At 45.9% G+C, this 22,531-nt stretch overlaps 1 protein-coding gene across 2 annotated transcripts in view; it reads right to left on the reverse strand.

Moving 5' to 3' along the window:
- MNT (MAX network transcriptional repressor) overlaps nt 1-21,770 on the reverse strand; it is an 88,660-nt gene extending 66,890 nt beyond the window's left edge. For both annotated transcript variants that reach the window (XM_070932054.1, XM_070932053.1), the window contains exon 1: nt 21,645-21,770. In XM_070932054.1, the coding sequence (XP_070788155.1) occupies nt 21,645-21,714 (70 nt within the window). In that variant the 5' untranslated portion in view covers nt 21,715-21,770. The remainder of the gene's footprint in view (nt 1-21,644) is intronic.
- Nucleotides 21,771-22,531: the final 761 nt, after the last annotated feature.

Genomic DNA, 22,531 nt, shown 5'->3' on the forward strand with positions numbered 1-22,531 from the left:
ACTGCTAGTTCAGCATATCAGCGGATCAAATCTCACCGGCTCAAGGTTGACTCAGCCTTCCATCCTTCCGAGGTGGGTAAAATGAGGACCCAGATTGTTGGGGGCAATATGCTATTTAGTATACTGTCTTTGGTGTAAGCCGCCCAGAGTCCTCGAAGAGTGGGCGGCATAGAAATATGAATAATAAAATAAAATAATAAAATAATAAATAATAAAAATACATGCCAGTTACCAAGCACCCAAATTTTGATCACATGACCATGGGGATGCTACAACAGTTCTAGATACAGATAGTCCTCGACTTGCAACCATAATTGAGCCCAAAATTTCTGTCGTTAAGCGAGACATTTGTGAAGCAAGTTTTGCCCCATTTTATGAACTTTCTTGTCACATTTGTTAAGTGAATCGGTGCAGTTGATGTTAGTAACACGGTGAAGTGAATCTGGATTCCCCATTGACTCGGCTTGTCAAAAGGTCATAAAAGAGGATCACATGACCCACCCACCCCCGGGACACAGCAACGGTCGTAAGCATGATCCCGTTGCCAAGCATCTGAATTTTGATCACATGATCATGGGGAATACTTCAGATGTTGTAACTGTGACAAATTGTCATAAGTCACTTTTTTCAGTGCTGTTGTAACTTTGAATGGTCACTAAATAAATGGCTGTAAGTCAAGGACTACCTATAGCAGTGATGGCTAACCTTTGTGCCAAAAGCGGGGGGGGGAGGGGGAGCGCAGGGGAGGGTTGTGTGCACATATGCCCACACCAGTGGTGGGTTCCTCCCAGTTCGGCCGAGCCAGTAGCGGTGACAATATGACATCACCGAACCGGTTCTCTTTGTTCGGGAGCTGGGCCACCTCCCCCCACATTATCCTTATCTTTTATTTGGCCCCGCCCCCAATCTATTCGCTGCCTCCCCGAGTCCCAGCTGATCGGCTAGAAGGAAAAAAACTGTTTAAACTCTTGCCGCAGGGCTTCAAAGGGTCGCCCTACAGCTGATCAGTGTTAAAAGGCAGTGTGGTGGTAGAGCAGAGCGCTCGAAAAACAAATGGGTAGACTGGAACGCTCCAAGAACAAATGGGTAGACCGGTACAGCTCTGCAAACAGTTAAAAGCCTGTTAGACCAGTACCTCTGCTAAATCCTAAAGAATTGTCACATGACCATCAAACCACGCCCACAAAATAAGCCACGCCCACAGAGCCGGTAGTAAAAAAAATTAGAACCCACCCCTGGCCCACACCCATAATTCTATGCGCCCCACCCCCCACGCATTTGCGCGCGACTCCCCCCCCACTCCCTCCGCTTTTGGCACACGATGGCACAGTGGGTCCTGTAGGCCTGTTTTTCACCCTCCCCAGGCTCCAGAGGCTTTCTAGGAGCCTGGGGAGGGCAAAAACGGCCTTCCCCACCCCCCTGGAGGCCCTCCGGAGGCCGGAAACGTCCCGTTTGCCAACTTCCGGTGGGACCAGAAGACCCGAAAATCAGCTGGCCGGCGCGCACAGACACATCAGAGCTGAGCTCGCGTACCCACTGATATGGCTCCGCGTGCCATCTGTGACATGCATGCCATAGGTTCGCCATCACGGACCTATAGTGTACACAACCATCTTATTAAGCAGGGTAAGCTTCAAGATGCTGAAAAATGCCGGCCAGTGGTAAAAGAACCCTTTTCCTAAGAAAACCTCAGGTGCTTCAGAACAAGCACCGGAGTGAATCATGTTTCACCCCGCCTGAATCTCTGGAGGTTTTTCTTGATGCCAAACATCTCATAGCCTCCAGAAATGACTCATACCTTCTCCTGCCTGGCAGGGTGGAGACCTATCAGCCTATGACAGGTCAGGCAGCACCTGACCCAATTGAAAGCTTCACTAGGGAGTCACCTGTCCAGGGAAGAATTTTTCCTCTCACTTCCTGTGGGAAAATTAACTCATCTGGGGGGCAGAGAAAGGCGTTTCCCTGTCTTCAAGCAAGAGGCATCACAAAATGACAGCAGGGCAGCCTGTTTAACAGGTTGCCGTTGACTTATTTCAGGGAACCTCCTCCCTTGCCAGCTGCCCAACAATTTCCCAGACCCAAAAACAAAGGCACCAGAGGAGCCTTGCAGGGTAGAAATTCAGAGGCAGCATGGTGTACTGGTTAAAGAAGCCAGGGAGATTCAGGTTCAATCCTGACCACCTCAAGGTTGACTCAGCCTTCCATCCTTCCATGGTGGGTAAAATGAGGACCCAGAATATTGGGGGCAAGATGCTGACTCTTTAAACTGCTTAGAGAGCTGCAAAGCACTATTGTTGTGGTCCGTCAGCGGCCTGTGAAGCTAGTAGCCGATTCCAACAGCGAGGAGGCTGGTGTGGTGCTGCGCCAGCAGCCTGTGAAGCTGGCACTCGAGTCGGACAATGAGGAGGCTGGAGAAGATGTGGTGCCAGAGGCGGGGATTCAGCCAGGGCCTTCAGAACCTCCAGAAGCTTCCATGGGTGAAGAGGAAGAAGAGGAGGAGCCTCTTCTCAATGCACGGGCGTGCAGAGCTGCCAAAAGGCAGGAGTAGCTCCTCAGGATGAGGTCTCCTCGAGAGTAAGGCTTGGGGCTAATTGGCCACTCCCTTAGCCTATTTAAGGAGGAACGCGACTGAGGCAATTTGCAGGGAACAACTTAGTTCACTCTCCTTCGTGTCTTGATCTTAGTTCTTTTATCAGTTTCCTGCAAATTGCATATGGGCTTTCTGCCAATCCTAGTAAGATTACGATTATTTATTCTTTGGATTCTTGTAGGCTGTTAAGAAAGTTAATTAACAGCCTTTGTTTGAAAAAAACTGATTTAATTTAGTAAACTAAAGTTTGTACAGACTTTGTGTGTGCTGCGTTCTTTGGGGTCCGTAACTGGGGCAAAACAACTATGAAGCGGTATATAAGTCTAAATGCTATTGCTACATCTGCCTTCTGCCATAAAGACTGGAAGTTTAACCGGGGTCAAAACCAGAATATGACATCGTGTGAATGATGCCAACCTCATCAGCACCAGAAAGTCCAGAAAGAGGGCACGCATTGCAAAACCACACAAGTTTTTGCATCAATTCTTAGCCTGTTATGATATGCAACCCTGTAAGCCAATCAGCTGCGGAGCAGTGTCTAAGCCCCACCCAGTACAAATTCAAAGGAAGGGATGGAGTGAAGAGCAGCTCAAAACAAACATGAGTCACCCATCGGTAGACCGATGGGTGACTCATGGGGGAAGCCTGCCAATTGCCTATCATGCGTCCGCCAACACAGATTGGTTACAGTGCAAAAGCCACACCCACTGCTACATTCCTGACCAATGGGGAAAGAGACAACCGATGCAATGAAGTTTTTGCCAATAATTATTTTGGCACAAGGGTTCACGGAATTAACGGACCGGAATTGGAGGAAATGGTGGGGATTATTCTCCGAAATTGCACCCTATGACCTGCGTTCTGTTAATTCTAGCCAAAATAAGCAGTGATTTTTTAACAGCTACACAGAATTGAGTTGTCTGAACAGAGCCACTTGAATGATTTGGGACCCCTCCAACGTTCTTCAAAATCTCTATTCATTCAACTTGTCTTTTCCTCAGCATTCAATTTTGGGTTTGGATGCAAACATTAGGTTGAAGAGCAGTTTGCTTAATCATGGTTTATGGACTTAAACTGCAGCTGGCTTTCGTACCCATTATATGCTGAGCCATAAATCGTGATTTTACAACGCCGGGTTCACCAAATCAATTTCAAACTCCCAATCCTTTCTAACATTTAGCATATTGGGTGAACTAGAGTTAAACATGACCCATTCTCAAGCATCTGACAGCCTCTTCAATCACAGCTGGAGTTTGACACTACCAGACAGCATAATTCTAGGTTTGTAAACATACATTTCAAAGCCAAGTTTTCAACACTGGCTGGACAGCAAGGCCACAGTTTGGCCATCATGCTCCTCTTCATGAGAATAAGACCTGTGGGATTAGGCCAAGGCAACTATTCAGCCTCTCAAAAGTGGCCCACCACATGCATTTAAGAAGCCCACAAAATGGAGATGAACTAAAACCATGTTTTCTGTTATAGGCACCAAATTTCTAATGTGGAGTGATTCAAATATCTGGAGGTAGCATCCATTCAACAAGCCACTAATGTGCCCTCTAGTACAGGGGTCTCCAACCTTGGCAACTTTAAGCCTGGAGGACTTCAACTCCCAGAATTCCCCAGCCAGCTTTGCTGGATTCTGGGAGTTGGAGTTCTCCAGGCTTAAAGTTGCCAAGGTTGGGAGACCCCTGCTCTAGTTAATTGGTTTGGTATCTTTTCTAAGGTAATTAAACTAGCTTACCAGCTAAAGGTAAAGGTACAATCAATTTTAGTGACTGTTTGTAGTTACAGAGGTGCTGAAAAAAAGAGACTTAAAAGCAGTCCTTCCATTTATGACCATCACATCAGTCATGTCCCTGGTTCCATGATAAAAATTTGGGGTCACGTGAGTGCCATTTGCAACATTCCTAGTCAGCTTCTGACAACCAAAATCGATAGGAGACGCCAGATTCATTTAACTGTGTGATTCACTAACGGCAGCAAAACCGTTGTAACTCTGAACAGTCATTAAATGAATGGTTGTAAGTCAAGGACTGCCTGTAAATTTTGATATATTATTGCCAAGAAAAATACACAGGGAGGAATTGCTCTACTCAAGAATGCAACAACTCATCTCGCAAGCTTTAAGGATGCAGGAAGTGAACACTGTTGGTTTCATTTTACAGATTGGGGAAACAAGGACTAACATAACATGCTACCCACTGGCTGGATTTACACATCATGCTAGACCAGAAGTCGGCAACCTTAAACACTCAAAGAGCCACAAAGGTCCTAACCGGAAGCCCCCCATCCATAGAGTCTCCTCCTAGCGCGGCATCCTTTTTTCTCTGCCAACTGAAAGTCCAGTTCCCCCACCATAGAGTCTCCTCCTAGCACGGCATCCTTTTTCCTCTACCTGTCCTAACTAAAAGCCCTATCAATTGTGGAGCTGACTGGCAACAGGGAGCCGCAGCAGAGGGATGAAAGAGCCACATACGGCTCCAGAGCCACGGGTTGCCGACCCCTGTGCTAGACTATAATGAGACTGATCTGACTTCAGAGGAGAGTGATGCATGAACCCTGCCATTGTGGCTTGTAAAACTTGGGTTTATGACTAGAGTTGCATGATGGCTTATTAAAATAAAGTATGGGACGATGTAAAAGACGTAAAATCTCACTCATTGTGGGTTTTCTACTTGCCTGGTTTCCCACTGAAATGAAGGCACGCATGAGGGCCGAGCATTTGACTGACCACCTTGAAGGATTTCATTAAGAAGTGAAACACCAGGGGAAGGTCAGATTGCAGACATCAAAGACATCCCTTAAAAAGCTACGTGAGTCTTGTTTTTTCCCCCCCATCATCCTCAGAAAACAAGATTGTATAAGGATTGTAATCCGAGGCTGCCAGAGGAGGCAAACTCAATTCAAATCTTTATTGTCAGTGCACAACATATGTACAATGAGATTGGTTGAGTTCCCTCAGTGGATCCCCCCCACAACACAATACAACTCACAGTGAAGATAGAAAATCCCTAACGCAATAAATCATATTAACAAAACACTCAGTTCTATTGCACCAGTGTGAATATGTTACACATTGAGCCAGCCCTGCAGTCCATCATACTACGTAGTTATGATGTTATTTCTCATTCAGAAGTCTGACAGCCCACGGATAAAAACTGTTCTTCAGCCTGTTTGTGTGGCTGGCTATACTTCTATATCTCCTTCCCGATGGTAGGAGGGTAAAGAAGTGATGACCAGGGTGAGAGTCTGAACCAGACACTTGGTTAAACTACTTCAGCAGAAACAATAATAGTAATAGCACTTAATATACCGCATCACAGTGTTTTACAGTCCTCTCTAAGTGGTTTACAGCAGTGGTCCCCAACCCCCGGTCCGCGGACCGGTGCCGGGCCGTGGAGTACCTGGCACCGGGCCGCGCAGCGGTCGGGGGACATGAACGCTGCAGCGCAAAGGCTCCTGGGCCGTGCGCAATGGGCCGTGCGCAAAAGCTCCTGGGCCATGCCCCCACCCCTGCGCGCGCTCAGCGGGCCGCGGCGATAAAAAGGTTGGGGACCACTGGTTTACAGAGTCAGCCTATTGCCCCCAACAATCTGAGTCCTCATTTTACCCATCTTGGAAAGCTGGAAGACTGAGTCAACCTTGAGCTGGTCAGGATTGAACTCCTGGCTGTGGGCAGAGTTTGCCTGCAATACTGCATTTCTAATCACTGCACCACCACAGCTCCATATCACCAAGAGAATCAGAATAATAGTTGGGAGAGAGGACAAGAAGGGGGCCCAGCCCCTCATCCCACCTGTGGTAACTACTCCTGGGCATCCCTATTGAGCCTCTATGGGGGTTTTAATTGTTGGTGGTTGAACCCCTTATAGGTGTCCAGCTTCTTTGTGGAGTCATTCAACTGCGACAAGCAAGTTCATAGCACAGTCCACGTCCTCAAATCCCCCAAAAGCTTTTTCCTATCAAGAGATCCTTCCCTCTTCTGCCACATCTGTGGGAATCAAAAAATGCAGGGTAATTAAGAGATCCAGCCTAGAACTAAGGAGAAATTTCCTGGCAGTTAGAACAATTAATCAATGGAACAACTTGCCACCAGAAGTTGTGGGTGCTCCATCACTGGAGGCTTTGAAGACGAGATTGGACTGCCATTTGTCCAGAATAGTATAGGGTCTCCTGCTTGAGTAGGGGGTTGGACTAGAAGACCTCCAAAGTCCCTTCCAACCCTACCCTACCCTATGGAAAGGAGAACAGAGCTTCACAATGCTAGAATCTCATACCTTGCCAAAAGCACGTTAGTGGGCTGCGTTTTGTCTTAAAGTAGTACAGGAGAACAGACCCAGGACCATTAACAAAACAGAAACGACACTGGCAGCCAGCACAATGTTGCTATGTAGAAAGTCCCTGCCATTGTTCCCTAGGGCAGTGATGGCTAACCTTTTTGCCATCGCGTGCAAAAAGCGGGGGAGGGAGCATGGGGGAGGTGTCAAGCATACGTGTCCACACCCATAATTCAATGTGCCCTGCCCCCCCCCGTGCATGCACGTGCCCCCCGCTTCTGGCATGCAATGGCACGGTAGGCCTGCTAGGCCTGTTTTTTTGCCCTCCCCAGGCTCCTGGGGAGGCTTTCTAGGAGCCTGGGGAGGGCAAAAACAACCTTCCCCACTCCCCCAGAGGCCAGAAACGGCCTGTTTCCCAACTTCCAGTGGGCCCAAAAGGCCCAATCAGCTAGCCAGCACACGGATGCAGGCTGGAGCTGAGCTAGGGCAATGCCCACAGATATGGCTCCACATGCCACCTGTGGTACCTAGGGTATGTCACCCTCTTCCACCTTCCCCTAAAAATGCTTCACTTCATGCCATGCCTTTCCTGAACAAGCAGGAACGGTTTGGTCCACGTGATGCACATAAACCAAAAACTCAATTGCTTGCATTTGTAAACCATGCTTCATATTTTAGCATATACAGGGTCGTCCTCGCTTAATGACTGTCGCTTAGAGACTGTTCAAAGTTACTACAGACTTCCCCCAAAATCTACTTATGACCTGGTTCCAGAATTCTGATGGCAGCACAACCCTTGCAAGTCACACGATCTGCATTTTGTATGTTTGGCAACCGGCTTACTTTTATGGCCAGTTGCCATGTTTGCAGTCATATGATCGTGGTTTACATTTTTTCCCCCTCATTTTCTGGCCAGTTTCTGGCCAAAAAACCCCAACAACCCCACAAGAAGAACAGATTCACATTACTACCGTCACGTTCGCTTTATGACTGCTGAAAAAACAAATCGTAAAATCAAGATAGTCATATGGATGCCTTGACTTAATACAGATCATAAGTTGAGGACTACCTGCTGTGTGACCCAACCAATGTGGTCTGGGTGCAGATTCTTTTGCCATTCCTATAACTTGTATTTGGACCGCACACCAAACCACAAACCAGACAACCAAAATGTGGCTCAGTGTGCATGGCCAACAGCGCTAGTCCTCTTTGTGGTTCACCTTATGCTACAACCCTAGAAAACTATCAATTCCGTGCTACAAACTCAGAAAGCGATCGATTCCATAATAAAGGGCATGTATGTATCGAGAAATTGCCCGTAGTTGACTTTTTCTTAGTGCAGAAACAAGAGGTTGGAATTACACATCAGGATCAGCCATAATGAGGTACAGATAGTCCTCAATTTACGACCATAACTGAGCCCAACGTTTATGCTGTTAAGTGAGAAATTTGTTAAGTGACTTTTCCCCCTTTGTTAAGTGACAACTGCAGTTGTTAAATTAGTAACATGGTTGTTAAGTGAATCTGATTTCCCCACTGATTTTGCTAATCACTAAAGGTGGTCACATGACCTCGGGACACAGCAACCGTCATAAATGCGAGTCAGTTGTCAAGCAGCCAACTGCCAATCACATGACCACAGGGATGCTGCAATAGTCGTTAGGTGTGAAAAATGGTCATAAGTCACTTTTTTCAGCGCCGTTTGTAACTTTGGTCACTAAGTGAACTGTTGTAAGTTGAGGACTACCTGTATCATTTCTTCCTCTACAAGATCACCAAGTTACTAAGGCCGAACAAAAACCACAATTCCAAAGGATTCTTCTGACTGAGATCTGCCTGTCAGATATCCACATTGTCACTAGAAGATTTTAATCCTTTTTATTCACACTCCATATTTCATGCCAGTTGCCTCCCTCTCTCTCTCTCTGTGCCCACTTAAGATATGCACGGTCCTTTCCCCTACCCCACTCCCCAGAGATTCAGTAGAAGCCACAATGATGTTTTACTCACAACGACCTCACCAGGCAAATGAGGCAAACCGCACAATTTCCCCCTTGCATGCACAATGACATCACAATCTGTGTGACATCACTTGCCTTCCCCCATGCCACCCTCCCTGGGTGGGCACATTCCTGCCAGCCAGGGAAGCGCAGAAGCTTTTTGTTCCCGTTTCTCTGCACATCTCTCTAAATGCACAGACAGAAAGTGTAATTGCAATTGTGCACAGCGAGTGGTTTTTTCAATGGGAAAACTACAAGGCTTCCTCCAGTCAAGAAACAGGGGGGAACATATTACTTCTCCCTTGAATGAAACACTGAGGTGTTCCCTTTGGTCCCAATAAAATCCAAGAGTATATTTCTGCTTGCGTTGTATGCCAGCAATATGGACAATGCTCGTAGTATTATTATTATTATTATTATTATTATTATTATTATTATTATTATTATTATTATTATTATTTATTGGTTAATCTTTAGTGAGATTCACAGCCTTTGAGGCTGGTTAATAGCTCAGCAGCTCAAGTCCTAACCAAGGACCTAGGAACTGTTAAGGTATCGTCGGAGGATGTAAGCTGTTCCGAGTAAGGTGGTTTTTTGTAGAGTCAAAATGTCCAAGTCCGGCAAATTTAGAATTTCTAAATAGCGGGATAGCCCTTTGGGTATTGCTCCGAGGGCTCCAATTACAATCGGGACAACACACGATTTCTTTTTCCACAGTCGCTCAACTTCAATTTGTAAGTCCCGGTACTTTGTGATTTTTTCTTGCTGCTTATCTTCAATTCGTGCATCACCAGGTATTGCAATGTCAATGAACCATACTTTTTTCTTTTCAACTATTGTTATCTCAGGTGTGTTGTGGACCAAGTGCCTGTCAGTCTGAATCCTAAAGTCCCACAAGATCTTGAGTTTCTCATTCTCTAAAACTTTCTCAACCTGATGTTCCCAGTGGTTTTTGCTGTACTCAAATCCAAACTTCTGGCACAATTTCCAGTGAATGATTTTAGCAACACGGTCATGGCGTTGTAGGTAGTCAGTTTGTGAAATTTTGCTGCACCCGCTGATCAGGTGGTCGACTGTCTCATCTTTCTCATTGCAGAGGCGGCATTTGCTGTTGGTGGTAACATGTTGAATTTTTGCCTTCATACAGTTTGTGGCTAGGGCTTGTTCTTGAGCTGCCAAAATAAACTTTCAGTTTCTTTTTTCAATACTCCTGATCTTAACCAGTTCCAAGTTAGTTTCTGGTCAGCTTTGCCTTCAATACTTTTCAAGTATTGGCCATGCAGAGCTTTGTGTTTCCAATTTTCAGCTCGCTGCTCAATTACTTCTTTCTTATATTCTGCTTTTGTTTTAGTTGTCTTTAAAAGGCCTCCTTTATTTACTTCCTTAATCATTGGTTCTTCACTTTTCTGGATGTAATCATTCAAGCTGCATTTTTCTTCTTCCACAGTCTGCTTTACTTGTAGGAGTCCTCGACCACCCTCTGCTCTTATTATTATTATTATTATTATTATTATTATTATTATTATTATTATTATTATTATTATTATTATTATTTACAAATCACACATACCTAGGGGGCATCTAGGGCAACGGTCACCAACTAGTGGTCCGTGGACCACTGGTGATCTGTGAAAAATTTTTGGTGGTCCACAGAAAAATTATTTGCATTTTTAATATTGCACTAAATCAGGGGTCCTCAAACTACGGCCCCTGGGCCGGATACGTGCAGTGAACGTTTGTGTTGCTGCAGAGAGTCTCCCCCTTTGGGGTCTTTTTGTGTGGGTCGGAGGGGGGCAGAAATTCCAACTTAGGGTCTGCTTCAGCCTCCTGGTGCGGGGCTTTGGGCAAAGGCTGGAGGGAAGAGCCGCTGGTGGCAAAGAGCTGGAGGGCCTTGTTCCAGTGGGACTGCATCATGGCCTGGAACTAGCTGACCATCTCAGGCCGCTGAGCCTTCAGGCGCCGGTACCTGGCCTTGCACTCCCGCAGGTCTTCCCTCTGCTTGAAAAGCCTATGCTCCTAGTCCTCAGTGAGGTGCTTCTACTGAGCCTTCTTCTCGGTCAGATCCAATTTGAACTGAGCCAGCTGTTTTGCCAACTCTTTCTCATGGTGGCTGCTTAGCTCCAACAACTGCTTCCTGTTGGGGCCCTAAGCAGCCCAGACGGGCAGGTAGAGTTGGCCACACCCACCCAGTCACATGACCACCTAGCCACACCCACCCAGCCAGTCATTAGGTAGATCATATTAGTGGTCCGCGGGATTTAAAATTATGAATTTAGTGGTCCCTGAGGTCTGAAAGGTTGGGGACCCCTGATCTAGGGGGCGACATACATATCCAAGGGGCTGCCACAAAAAAGAAGAAGGGGTCAACCTATTTTCCAAAGCACCTGAGGTCAGGACAAGAAGTAACAAATGGAAACTTATCCAACCCAAGAATTAAGGAGAAATTTCTTGACAGTGAGAATAGTTATTAATCAGTGGACCAACCTGCCTTCAAGCGTTATGAGTGCTCCACCACTGGTGGAGATTGGACAACCATTTGTCTGAAATGGTACAGGGCAGTGATCGCTAACCTTTTTGCCGTGGCGTGCCAAAAGCAGAGGGAGTGGGGGGGGCAGGAATGCCCACAACCATAATTCAATGCGCCCCACACCCCTGGGCATGCAAGTGCGACCTCCCCACACTCCCCCTGCTTTTGGCATGTGATTGTTACCTTCCGTTTTTTACCTTTTGGTCTTCTATGTAACCTATTCTCTGCCAGTCCCCTCCCCAGCCCCCCCCCTTGTAAATATTTCAACAGTTTTCGCCCCCTACTGCTGGCATCAATTATATTGCTGACATCAATTATATTATCTTCTGCACCACAGTTTAACATTATGGCAAGCCACCTGACAGAATCTTAGTGATGACTGGGAGCTTAGAACCAAGGTGAATTCCACAGCTGACCTTAGAAATCCAGAGCTCAGGAGATATTCTCACTTAGTATGGGGGGGGGCACTCTAGAACCAATCTGGGTCCAAGTGCAGGATCAACCCATGAAACAAGATCTTCACAGTTTCAACCTTAAGCTGTCTACTGTGGACCTCACCCCATTCCTAAGAGATCTGTAAAGGGGGCGTGCATAAGCGCACCAGCGTGCCTACCGTCCCTGTCCTACTGTCCCCATTTATCTGTATTCATTTCTTTCGTTCATGTCCACGTCTATATTTACACCTGCTATCTGTACATGTTTGACAAACTAGTAAAATAAATAAAAATAAAATAAGATGTCCGGAAGTTTCAGGAGATGGTGTGAAGAATCCTCAATTAAGTTCAGGTCAAGTGAAAGAAATCCCATCTTGCTGAGATCTCGTGAAGTTCTCCAGGTGTAGGATCTGTTCTTCCTAGGAGAAGCACTACGACTGAACCAGTCAATTGCGGTCGTACGTATTCTCTGTATAACCTCTGCTGAGATGGAGAATGCGTGCCGTCTGCCTATGCTAATCGTCATGTGGCCCTGAATGACCCTTGATCTGAATCCACTCTAATTGTTTACACAAGCTTTGACAGTAATATTGTCTGTCTACCCAACTAAGGCCCTCTCAGAGCAGAGAGAGACGGGCCTGTCAAGAGAAGGAAATAGACCAGTTAGTATATTAACCCTAAATCATAGTCACACAGGTATTTGATCCACGTTATTTTAAATGAATGAGGAGAGTTATGACTGCAATTCAATGTTTTAGAACCACACCAGAAAAAACAAACATTATGTAAGTTTTAAACTGTCAAACCAGTCCAAAGTAGAAGATCTTCCAGCACACACCTCTGCTTCAGAGACAGCTGTACTGGCTTCAATTCCTAGTTGTAGACAATGGATCAGGATCCCTGCAGTGACCCGTTTGGCAGTAGATCCTCACATCTTTAGTCTCATGCCAATGGTCACCTCATCCCTCAGCAGCCCTCAGCAGTAGCATTCCCCCATACCAGATATCATGATGGCTCTCCCTTGCTTGACATTGTCATGCACCAATGAGATCAAAATTAACAAAGCTGGAAGGAACCTTGGAGGTCTTCTAAGTCAATTCCCTGCTCAAACATGAGGTCCTATACCAGTGTTGGTGAACTTTTTCAGCATCGAGTGCCAAAACGGGAGCGCATGCGCAGAGGAGCACTGGAAACTGGAAGAGCAGCTCCCTGGCGCGCACATGCGGGATCACCAGAAACCGGAAGAGCAGCTCCCAGTGCGCATGTGCGCACTGGGAAGTTGAGCTTCTGGTTTCTGGCGCGCAGATGCGCGTTTGTCACCTGGTCTTCTGGTTTCTGGGTGCATGCGTGCGCAAAGACCAGCTGTGCATGCGTGCCGGCACCTGGAAGACCAACGGGTGACAGCTGGCGTGCCCGGGGAGATGGCTCTGCGTGCCACTTCCGGCACTCGTGCCACAGATTCACCATCACAGTCCTATACTATTCCTGACAAAAGGCTGTGCAATCTGCCCCTCAAAATTTCCAGTGATGGAACACTTACAACTTCTGGAGGCAAGTCGTTCCACTGATTAATTGTTCTCGCTGACAGGAAATTTCTCCTTAATTCTAGGTTCGATCTCTCTCTTCCCATTGTTACTTTTTGTCTTGCCCTCAGGTGCTTTAGAGAATAGATAGACACCCCCCCCCTTTTGTCTGTGGTAGCTCCTCCAATATTGGAAGACTGCTACTATGTCGCCCCTAATCCTTCTCTTTGTTAGACTAGACGTACCCAGATCCTATATCCATTCATCAGATCATCTGGCAATGAAATGAAGAGGACAAGTCCATTAGATATTATAGTCTTCCAGTGTTTCCAGTGTCATGAAAATCTGAAGAAGACTCTTTTACTCCACACTGAAGGAGATTTCCAGATGTAGGATTTGCTCTTGGCAAGGCTGAGCAGAGAAACATACTCCTAGAGGCAACAGGGATGCTCACTGCTTTCTTCACAGGGGATGTTCTGAGAAGCACATTATGCACATGAGCATAAATGAGGACATCTTCGTGTATCCCACAAAGGCCAATCATCGCTCTGGTAAATACTGGAAGCTAGGAGCAGGCCAAAGAGCAGTTTTTGGTAATGGAACTCATTCTTCCTATATATACCATTTTGAGGAGCCTCCAACTGGAAGGCTTGACTTGGATTAAACAGTCCATCAATAATCCACCAAAAACTAGGAAATTGCATGGCTTCTGCTTTATAGCTTTTGGGCTTTAATGTCTCCATCAAGGTTCAATGCCTGATATGTCTGCCCAGCAGTCTAAACCTCAGGCCATCTCTCCAGCTCCCATTTTCTTCAGCACGATAAAAAGAGAATGGAAAACAGCTGAAGAAAGTCAGAAAAACAGAAAGGAATTCTATTGCACAACATCCATAAGTGACGTATCACTTCCTTTTATCTTGAGTTGCTTCATGTTGTTTCTGGAGTTGGTAGATAAAACTTGGCTCTTCGTTTACTTGCAATTTCCAGAACGTACCCGAGGAATACCTTCCCAAGACTCTTCTGTCCTTGCCTGTGACCTCCCAAATGTGCTCCTCCTTCTTTTGGGACAATTGATTTACAGATCAGGAATGAACAGTGACTTGATGATAGGCCTAGCAAGCCTTCCATGAACTTGAGCAGAAAGACAGTAACAGTAATAGAGTTGGAAGGGACCTTGGAAGTCATCTAGTCCAACCCCCTGCTCATGTAGGAGACCTATACTAGGGATTTGAGCTGCCGAACTGCTGACCTGGCTGATCAACAAGCTCAGTGCCTTAGCCACTGAGCCACCTATCAGACTGAGCCACCTACATCATGTCCGCCAATGTGAAGCACATCCTAGCTTTGTCTAGTTCCACCACAACTTTTTTTTTTTGGATTATTCCTTTGAAGATGGTTCAGAAACACCATTGTTAAGGGCTGGTATGTTAATCTGAAGATCTTGACAAAATCTTGAGATCTTCAAAGCAGGGACAGTGAAGTTGCTAGGGACTAGATCTAGGTTGATGATCTTTACTAGCAATAAGCATTGAACGAACTGTAATGAGATGATACAAATTGTATGAAAGCCATCATCTAAAGTCTCCAACACCTGATCCATAGACTGATACTGTCCGTGGACTGGGGAGGTTGGACACCCCTGTTTTAGTTGATGCCTTGGGAACCGGGCCACACAAGAGATGAGTCTGCGAAGCTTCAATTGTGCATGCACAGGAGCTAAGTTGCACGCCTGTAACCATCAACTCTTCCTGCTGCTGCAGCTTCCGGTCTGTGGAACCAGAAAGGTTAGGGACTGCTGATCTAAAAAATGACCTTCTCAATCTAAATCCCACAAGGGTTAATTTTTAACTTTTCCTTCTATCTTCCATAGTATGTAGAATACTTCATTCCATGGTATGTAGAATACAGCCTTATCACTTAAGAAACTAATGGCTGAAGAGTCTGAACATGAGGTATACCTTAATCCCCATCCAATCCTTCTCGAGCAGGCTGAAAACTCTTTGTTTTTAGTTGAAATTTTTGGGGACCTCATTCTTCTCTTTACTCCTTTTCTGCATGACAATGAGAAGAGCAATCATGCTGGGCCTTACTGGAATGGCTCAGAATCTCCCCTCTTCTACCAGCCTCACCTTCTTGACATAAGGTCACATCTGGTGGTTCTTGATCCCTCAACCTCCTTTCCAAAGATGGAAACCTAGTTTACTAACCTGGAAAGCTTTTGAGTTCTGCTGTGTTCTTTTCTGGTCTCTGAAATGATCCAAGCAGTTGGAGGGTTACTATGGCTGTTACCACCTGGTGCTATTCCAGCTGCTGAAAGTGCATTGTTGGCGCTGGTGTTGGCAAGTAAACATTTCCCTTCAGATGACCTAAGAACTGAGGTTTTTTTTTATAAGAATAACCAGAAGAACAGAAGGCAGGTACAGAGTGGTAATTTTTGCATATTTCCCCATTTAAAAACTCAATGAGATCCAAATTAAGGAGAAATTTCCTGACCGTGAGAACAATTAATCAGTGGAACAGCTTGCCACCAGAAGTTGTGGGTGCTCCATCACTGGAGGTTTTTATGAAGTGAGGCGCTATTGAGGAATCTTTTATTTTACTGTCATTACTTATGCATTGTCTATTTAATAAACCAATATCAAACAATCCATATTTACCGCCATATGTCGATCATTAGAACAATATATTAATCAGGCCAAAGACAAAACAAAATGAACAAAATATTTAATGCCCTTAGATAACGGTCCAGACCTAACCTATTAACTATAAGGGGTATCACCAAACTTCCCTCCAGATGTTTTGGGCTGCAGTTTCTACAATCAAGAAAAGTTACAATTTCTCTCTATTCTGAGCTGTCCAGATAGCATGTAGAATACTGGGCCTGAATCTGGACACCATATTTTAAGGGAAAATAACATGTAGATGTTCAAATCCAAAGAACAAGAAACTGGAACATTTCCCGAGAGATCAGACCACGATAAGGGGCTTACAAGAAAAAAAAAATATGAGGAATGTTCATTTCTGGGTATACTTAGCTTGCAGGAGAAAAAAAAACTGTGGGGAGACACAGGCTTTGTGCAGTATTTGAAGGGTTATCATGTGGAAGACAAGGTAGAATTCATTGTTGTTTCAGAAGATAAGACACAACGGGTGTAAATTGGAAGAAAGCAATTTCACTCAGATATCTGAAATAAATATAACAATTGTTCAGCAATGACAGACTGTCTCGGGAAGTGGTGGACCCTTCTTCTGAGCTTTAAACAGAGGCTAGATGACAATGTATCAGAGATGCTGTAGTAATAGTGGATTCTTGCTCTGACTAGGGAGTTGACTAGAACATCTCCAAGATCACATCCCAGCTTTACATTATACAACCATGAAACATTCCCAAGAAGCTGGGTCCAGACGACTAGAAACAGGGTCCAGGAAGAACTATCAAGAAAGCTTGATGAAAAGATGGTTAACATGCCATGCAAGAACCATCATGTCCGCCATAGAAAAGTTTTCTGTTTCTCTTAGCAGTACCGTATTTCTCAACCCTAATTTAACATTACTTACGAGACCACCTGCTGCAACCGATAACCTCCCACCAACCAATACGCTCTCATAGAGTAGGCCTACTCATAGTACCATCATTAAAACAATGTCGTCTAGTAGTTCCAAGGGAGAGAGCCTTCTCTGTGGGGGCACCTACTCTTTGGAACAAAATACCCCCTGGAATACGAATAATCCCAGATCTTCGCACTTTCCGGCATGCCCTGAAGACCTTTGTTTCAACAAGCAGGGCTAGCATAAACATCTAAATTTTATGCCAAGGTCTTAGCAGATACACCAAGTTGACTCCATTTATTATTTACTGTTTATAAAAAAAAAATATTATATGCATATGAAATCTTAATCTGTTCACCGCCCTGAGTCCTTCGGGAGAAGGGCGGTATAGAAATTCAATAAATAATAATAATAATAATAATAACATGTGGACTTCCTTCCAGAATTCCCCAGTCAGCATGCAAAGGTTGAGAACACTGCTGGAAAGAACAGGACTTGAACCACTAAGCTGCAAGCCAAGAAAAGGATTCCTTGCAAATTGAACCTTAGTAAGAATTTATGCATGGTAGAAACTCTTTGGATGCGTGGGCGAAGATGACTTTTAAAAGGGAGAAGATTCTCCTTTGTTAACTACTTTCCCATTAACAATGATCGTTTAGGTTAGATGGTCTGTGAGATTCCTTGCTCTTGGTCCAAACCAAATAACATTCATTCCAGATTTAAGAGTAACATGTAAATTCAAATCTTATGCCTGGAGGCAAGTTCACAAACCAGATGCAAAATAATCAAACTGCCTCCTGTTTTTCCTCTTGCACCCGATTCTCTGGGATATATTATTTCTAAACATTGATTTAACCACGCAATTAATCACTAGACCAGTGTTTCTCAACCTTGGCCGCTGGACGATGTGTGGACTTCAACTCCCAGAATTCCCCAGCCAGCACTCTGGAGTAGAAGAAGAAAAAATGAAAGTACTTTGTCAGTACAAAGGGACTGGGGAATTCTGGGAGTTGAAGTCCACACATCATCCAGCGGCCAAGGTTGAGAAACACTACATCAGACCAACTTTGAACAAAATATGTCTCCATCCTTAAGCCTGGTTGGTCACACAATAGGACCAACCTAATCCAAACCATGACTGCTCCTTTATTTTTAAAAGCAACACCTTTTTTTTTAATTCTTCCTCTCTTGAAATGTGGATTTAAAATGGGGTACAGGTCATCCTCCCAAACACAACCGGAGCCAGAATTTCTGTTGATAAGCAAAGTGGGTTGTTAAGTGAATCACACAGCTGTTGAGCAAATCCAGTTTCCTCCATTAGCTTTGCTTGTTGGAAACTGGCTGGGAAGGTCACAAGCAGGGAACGCTGCAACACATACGGATGTTTTGATCACATGACCATGGGGATGCTGTTAAGTGTGAAGATCGGTCATTGATCACTTTTTTCAGTGCCTTTGTAAGATCGAAATGGTCACTAAGCAAACAGCTGTAAGCCAAGAATTCTGCATGGGGGATATATATGTCACTGTGCTCTGAGATTCCCTGTACTTGTGATGCGACCGTATCATTAGGAATGTTTGTTATTATATAAGGAGAAAGCCAGAAGGTTATTAGAATTAGGGGTGCAGGGCAAATTCAGTTTAAATATTAATCTTTCCCCCTCCCCAGAAGTAAACAAGAAGGACTGCAGGACCAAAACAGCGGAATCTTGTTCTTCAACTATTTCCAGAATCCATTATGGGATCGTTAAGAGAAGTCGCTTGTTATGCTTACAAAGCAGGTTGACGTTTTCTTTATAAACATTAAAAACACAAGCAAGCCAAAAAAAAAAAAAAAAGGCAATTTCAAGAGGGGCTACCACGGTCTCCCTGGTCTCCCTTCTCTCCCGTATACTTTGCTGGAATAATAATGATAAACAGATTGCAGTAAAAGGGCGTTTTTTTTTAAAAAAAAATAAAAATTAAAAATAAAATTAAAATTAAAAAAAAATAAATTTTGCCCCTGCAGGAATCCTTTCTGAATTGTCAAATAGATCTATGGATGCAGAGGTCGGTTCCAGAAGCCGGAAAAACCAATAAAAGGAAAGGATTTTTATAAAAAGAATGCCAAGGAAAAGGGAGGGGGCACCACAGTGTAGCATTATGTCGTAATTCTGATCAGCTCCCCTTCTCTTGCCTTTTTTTTTTTATTATTATCCGCGCTTCCCTCAGACAAGAGAAAAAGGCACCTTCCTTTTCTCTCCCCCCCCCCCAACCTCGCGGATGCACGCGCGCACACACACACACACAGTCACACACTCGCACGCCTTTCCAGGCACGCAAACCTCGCAGGCCCGGAGCAGCCGCCCCAAGAGGGGATGTGTCCCCAGCGCACGTGGTCGGGGGCAGGGCCTTCGACACGTCATCCGCTTCCCCTCAGCCAATGGGAGGCGTTTGGAACGCAGAGCAAACACGCAACGTTCCAAACCTGGCGGGGGGGGGCGGGGGGAGGGTGCTGCTGAGACACAGGCGACGCCAACGTTCCATTGTGCCCTTAGATCCCCGGACCACGCGCTACCGCATCCCTTCCCTCAAGCCCCGCCCCCTTTTTATTTTTACTTTCAGCCACCAGCGCTCTCTCTCCCTCCCCCCCCCAAAGAAGGACATTCAAACGGAGCTCTTCTTAAAAGCACATTTCTCATAAAGGCGTCTCACTAGACAGACGGAGGGGGGGGGAGAGAGAGAGAGAGAGAGAGACAGAGACAGAGGCGGAACAAGTATTAAGTATTATCATATGATTTTCCTCCTCCTCCTCCTCCCCTCCATGTCATTTTCATTATGCAAATCAAAGGGGAGGGGAAGGGAGAAGGGGAGAGAAGGGGGGGGGGGGAAAGGCACTGCCTCGCCGCCACCGCCCTGGGAAGCGCCAAACAGGAGTGAAAGGCATGTATATGTGTGTGTCCCCCCAATACAAACACGCCTAAAGGAAATCCAGCAGATCCAAAAAAGCGGGGTTCGGGGAGTATTGGATCAGCTAGCACTGGATCACCGGGAAAACCGGGGAGCGGAAGAAAGGAGGTCTTTCCCTTCTCAACAGCTCTTTTTTTTAAAAAAAAAAAAAATTGGGCTTGCGGGGAAGTCGATTCTGCAACCCACCCACCCACCCACCCGTTTGGCGCATAACTACATGACATCTTAACTCACCCCGCCTTCTTTCAGTCTGCCACGCGTTGGGCTTTGCACGGATCGTCTGATTAAAAGTTACGGGGGGGGGAGGGGGAGAGTGGAAAAGGAATTGGGGGGTGGAAGAAAAAGAAGGGGGGGAAACAGACAGAAAAGGCAGCTTTCTCGGACGCGGGGAAGAAACCGGGCGCTGCCTGTCGATGGGGGGGGGTGTGTGTGGAGGGGAGACGGAACCTATTGGAAAGCCTTCCTAAGGAATCGGGGTTAATTTTATTTGGGGTGGGGGAAGATCCGCTTAGTGATCGGATGGGCCAAGGTCTTATTTCTTTCCCTCCCCCCTCCCCGCGCTTCCGTCTCATTGCAAAGCGGGAAAAGATCGATTTTGAGCTGCAAGGAAGGAACCAAGTCTGCAGGAAACGAAATTAATTCCTTTTTCTTTTCTTTCTTTTTTTTTTTACTTTCCGGCTAGCATGTGTCAGCAAATCTTTTTTTTAAAAAAAGAGTCCCAGCAGAATTCGAAACGAGACTCGGTTCGGAAGCTGCGATCCTTAAGATCGTGCTGTGTGCCCGGCAATAAACCCCCGATTAAGTCATCGGCGCTTTTACTTAAGAGTAGACGGGTGGAGGGAGAGAGAGAGAGACAATGGCGAGGTTCACCCAATCGCCCCTTGCGTAATCTGCTCCCCCTCCCTGAAAAAACACCCTCGCTTTTTTCCTATTCTCCCCGCCCAAAAATTTTGATTAAAATAATCCATCGATCTCTCTCTCTCTAGATCTATAATCTATTCATCCCGGACGGGGTGGTGGTGGTGGTGGGGAAAATTGAAGGGTAGGTCGGACAGGACAGAAAACTTCCAAATAGGAAACTGACGACAAATCAGGTGACTTCTCTTTTCATTACAACATCTCAGCTGAGAAAACAGCCCAAAAACACGCTGACCGGATCGAAAGGAAATCAATCGCCTGAACTCTTCTCAACCCCCCCCCACCACCACCACCACTACCACCCGCCACCGCCGCCGCCTTCGATCCAACCCGCCCAAAACGGGGCACGATCCACCGTGCAAAAAAATGTATTTTTGAACACGGAAGCGCCTTCTGACGAAGGCAACGGGGCGTTGTGCAAAAACACACACACCAAAAAAAAAAAAAAGCAAAAAAAACATCCACCCCATCCACTACCACCTAAGTGCACCCGGGTCCAAAAAAAAAAAAAAAAAAAAGATCCGTAAGCCGCGCTTTGCCCCGGGGAGTGGGGGGGGGGAAGGGTTTGATGGGGAGAACTTCGGAATCCCCACTGAATTCACGCGGGTTTGCCGCTTCCCACGTTTGGGCTTCTCTTTCTTGGAAGAAAGGAACGGATGAGATGCCCTTTTTGCAAATTGCGCTGCAAACTTTGTCCGCTCCTTTCGCAGCAAAAAAAAAGGACAGACGTTCGGGGGCTGTCACCCAGCGCCGCGATTCTCATTCTTTCTTTTTTTTTTTAAAGTCTTTTTTTCCCCATTTTTTTAAAAAAATCCGATTTTGCACGCCTCTCCTTTTCTTCTCCCCCCCAACACCCCCCCCCCGCGCTCACTTACCACGTGTTTTCTGTTGCTGAGCTTGCCATTCCAGAAATCTGGCCGCTTCTAACAAGGTCTCAATGCTCATTTCTCGAAGGCTGCGTCTTCGGGGAAAGGGATCCAAAGTCTTGGGAGACTTCAAAGTTTCCCCCTCCCCACCCCCCCGCGCACACACACACACACACACACACAATAATAAGTCGAGGGGCAAAAAAAAACTCGTCGCTTCCCCGCCCGCCCTCCCCCCCCCCCGTGGGATCTTGCTGGGCTGGTTGATCTCTTTCCTCCCCCCCCACTCCAAAAAAATAAATAAAAATAAAAAATAAATAGAAAAACTGCAAAGATCGCCCGCCAACCCCCGAGCTTCTACGAAGCTTCCAGACGAGAAAAAGGCTTTGTAACAAGATGGCGAAGTGTAACAGAAACACAACAAGAAAAAAAAAAAAAAGGGACTGACACTGCCCTCGGCTACTATACTCAACGAGTTGCATTCAAAACCCGGCCCGGAGTTTTGCGTTTGGACCGGGACAAAAGGAGCGATGGCTCATGCGTTTTTTTGGGGGCGGGGAAAGAGGAGAGTTTCCCTTTCCAGTAAAGGGGATGATCGCTTTTCCTGGGCGGGACTCTTTCCGAAGTGCACGTGGACACCAGCCTGTGAATGTCTTTCCCTGTCAATTAAAACAAAAAACAAAAAACCACAGACACACAAATACACACACATCCCACAAAAAGTTAGCAAAGTAGGAGGTCAGGCCAAGTCTCCCGAGATGCTAAATCAGTGTTTCTCAACCTTGGTAGCTTGAAGATGGGTGGACTTCAACTCCCAGAATCCCCCAGCCAGCAGCGCTGGCTGGGGGATTCTGGGAGTTGAAGTCCACCCATCTTCAAGCTACCAAGGTTGAGAA

The sequence above is a fragment of the Pituophis catenifer genome, unplaced genomic scaffold (assembly GCF_029215685.1).
Source record: "Pituophis catenifer annectens isolate HBS135680 unplaced genomic scaffold, rPitCat1.0.hap2 SCAF_1, whole genome shotgun sequence".
Classification (NCBI taxonomy): Eukaryota; Metazoa; Chordata; class Lepidosauria; order Squamata; family Colubridae; genus Pituophis; species Pituophis catenifer.